At 43.6% G+C, this 3,521-nt stretch overlaps 1 protein-coding gene across 1 annotated transcript; it reads left to right on the plus strand.

Annotated features, from left to right (window-relative positions):
• Positions 1–316: 316 nt before the first annotated feature.
• On the plus strand, positions 317–2,141 carry foxc1a (forkhead box C1a). Its single transcript, XM_030159433.1, has one exon. The coding sequence runs from the start codon at positions 602–604 to the stop codon at positions 2,021–2,023; it is 1,422 nt and encodes a 473-aa protein (XP_030015293.1). The 5' UTR covers positions 317–601; the 3' UTR covers positions 2,024–2,141.
• The last annotated feature ends 1,380 nt before the right edge of the window (positions 2,142–3,521 follow it).

The raw sequence follows: 3,521 nt of genomic DNA on the forward strand, positions 1-3,521 counted from the left end.
ATTTATGATTATTTCTGGGAAAAAAATAGTCATTTATATTATTTATTTATTTAACTTATACACTTTAATTCTAAGTTGTTTAGTTCCTCCTTTTTCAAAGTGCTTTCTGCTAGAGGATGTGTGAGTGGATCATATAAGAATATACACTCCATGATCTGCTCGCCTGTGTGTGAGTTGCTCTGTCACGTCTGAAACTTTCGTCCACAGTGGGCTGGGAGTTAACGACACCTCCTCTCCCTTTTTCTGAAGCCGGGAGCTTGCTCCATATCTGCTCCCTCTGCACGGACCTGACTTCCCATTGGAGGGCTGCGTACATTTCGGGGAGGAGCTCCACTGGCAGCAAAACGAAGAGAAGTTAACTGCGCAAAAGTCTAGTGTGGTGACGGATGTCCAAAGTTCAGAAGTTTTTCAATGTGAGACACAGGGATGGGGACATCTTAAACACTGCTGAGGTCCCTCACATTGCACTGTTTGTTAGACTTTTTCATTGAGCAGTCCCGGGCTGTGATTTGAGCACCTCGGCATTCACAGGACTGAGAAGTGGCTTCTTCTTCTTCTTCTTGTGCGTATTTTGGAGCTTTACTTTCATCAAAGGGAAGACATGCAGGCTCGCTACTCCGTCTCCAGTCCCAACTCACTGGGAGTCGTGCCTTATATCAGCGGCGACCCCAGCTACTACCGGGCGGCTGCCGGAGGGGGGTACACAGGGATGCCAGCCCCTATGAACATGTATTCTCATGCGGCTCATGACCAGTATCCTGCCAGCATGGCCCGCGCGTATGGACCATACACCCCCCAACCTCAGCCCAAGGATATGGTCAAACCTCCATACAGTTACATCGCCCTCATTACCATGGCTATCCAAAACTCTCCTGACAAGAAGGTGACCCTGAATGGGATTTACCAGTTTATTATGGAAAGGTTTCCATTTTACCGAGACAACAAGCAGGGCTGGCAGAATAGTATAAGACACAATCTGTCTCTGAACGAGTGTTTTGTCAAAGTGCCCCGTGATGATAAAAAACCCGGTAAAGGCAGCTACTGGACCCTGGACCCGGACTCTTACAACATGTTCGAAAACGGGAGCTTCTTAAGGAGGAGACGACGGTTCAAAAAGAAAGACGCGCTCAAAGAGAAAGAAGAGCGTCTGCAGAAGGACGTCCCGCAGAGGCAGCAGCAGGGCCGGGACCAGGAGCAACCGGTGCAGGGGTCCCAGCCTGTCAGGATCCAGGATATTAAGACCGAGAACGGCACGGTGACGCCACCACAGGCCGACTCTCCTTCTTTGAACACCGTGCCCAAAATTGAGAGTCCGGACAGCAGCAGCATGTCCAGCGGGAGCCCCCACAGCATCCCCTCCAGCCGCTCCATCGGCATGGACGCACCGGAGCACCACCAGCAGCACCACGGACAGGCCTCGACGCAGGGCTTCAGCGTGGACAATATTATGACCTCCCTCCGGGGGTCTCCACAAGGGGCCACAGAGCTCCCATCCAGCCACGTCGCCTCCACCAGGACAGGTATAACACCGTCTTTGTCCTTAAACTATTCTCCAAGTCAGACATCTGTCTATAGTTCCGCATGTAACCAAAACTCCATCTCCACTACCTCCAACGCAACCTATCATTGTAATATGCAAGCGATGAGTTTGTACGCCGGGGACAGATCTAGTCACTTGGCACCGAGTACCACCGTGGACGAAACACTGCCCGATTACTCTGTCACGACCACCTCATCCTCACTGAGCCACGGTAATCTAAACTCTGGGCAGGACGGCCACCACCACCAGGGGAGGCTGACCTCATGGTACCTCAACCAGGCCGGAGATCTGGGCCATCTTGGTGCAGCTTACCCTGCACAGCAGCAGAACTTCCATTCAGTCCGAGAGATGTTTGAATCTCAAAGAATTGGCTTGAATAATTCACCGGTGAATGGGAATAACAGCTGTCAGATGTCATTCCCACCCAGCCAGTCCATCTATCGAGCTTCGGGAGCTTTCGTATATGACTGCAGCAAGTTCTGACCAAAACAGTCTCAGTATTTTTCCTGCACCGTGTTTGAACTCCTTTCAGTAAAATTCATCGTCTTCCCCCTTCCTATCTGCCCACACCTTATGGACTAATATGAGGCAGAAAAACACACAGACTTGATCTTGGTTTTTCTAAAGAACAGTGTTACTGCAAATAACACGTAAGTCTCTCTTTGCTTTTGTGGCTTTTATGTGATATGTTAAAGATATGTCAGTTTTCATGGACGTGTAAATTGCATATAGTAATTTATTTCTAAACTGTAGCCGGATATTATGGACCAAACACTAAAAAAAAAGTGTTTCTAAATTGAATTGTCCAAAAAAAATGTTCCATTATAAAAAGTACAAAAGGAACGTGTATATCGCCATACTATTTCAAAGATTCTTCATTTGTTGAAAAGTATTTTTTTTTTTTTTTTGAAGGATTTGTTTGTTTGTTTAAATAAATTGTCATTTTATGTGAGTTAAAGTTACGCCTCGTTTCTTACAGTCTTAAAAACAGATTAGTGATGTTCTACACTCAGACTGGCCCGTGTTAGGTTTGTGTTTAAGGCAAACAGGCCTTGTTTTTATTACTTTATACTGATGTGGTTCTGTAGGCGGTGTGTGTTCAACCAAATAATCTGAAAACTGGATTGCAATCTGATACACAGATCAAACATTTTCACTGTAACTAAAATAATCCAAATTCTGTTTACTAATAACAACTACCTTGTAGCTTTTCTGCTTCTCAAAAGGAAAAGAAGATAATTTATTTCAGAAAAGAAAAAACAAAAAAAAACAAAAAACAAAAAACGCATGCGTTCTGGTCTGTAATGGCTGTGTGTTGATTGACTTATTTCATACAGGCCTCTATTTGGAGTTATGGCATAAATGTAAAGCTTTAGGACAGATGATTGGTGATAATGTTAACACGAGGCCTTAACCTGAGAAATAGAAAGCACACAGCACAACTTTGTTTTGGACTGCGTAGTGTGTTAACTGGCGCATACCAGTGCTTACTTAATATCATACCAGGCATGCCAAAGATAGTCCCGTTGTCACTTCAGTTTTGATTTTTGTCTGACGTGATACTGATTGAAGACGGCTACACACGTCCGTTTTTTTCTTTTTTTTTTTTTAAACACTGTTTGGAGATGGAACTGCAAAGATGTTGAGTTAAATTGGCGTTAAATTAAATTGGCGTTGTATTCTCAAAATGTTAGTGTTTTAGTGTAATCCTAGTTGGCACGTGTCCTGAAATGAGTTATGGAAGCTCTATCAGACGGATTCCCTCATGAAAGTGAATCACTGTCTTAATTACTTTAACAGACAGCTCATTAATATCTTCAAAGCAGGCCACTGACATTCAGCATAAATAAATACAAACACAATATATTTACAATTTTTCAGAAGGAAAAAAAAAGTATTTATCCCTCTCTAGCCATATCCTTTTATTTTATTTTACTTCATATTTTATTTCATTTCATTTTATTTTATTTCATTGCACATA

This window comes from Sphaeramia orbicularis, chromosome 17 (genome assembly GCF_902148855.1).
Source record: "Sphaeramia orbicularis chromosome 17, fSphaOr1.1, whole genome shotgun sequence".
Classification (NCBI taxonomy): Eukaryota; Metazoa; Chordata; class Actinopteri; order Kurtiformes; family Apogonidae; genus Sphaeramia; species Sphaeramia orbicularis.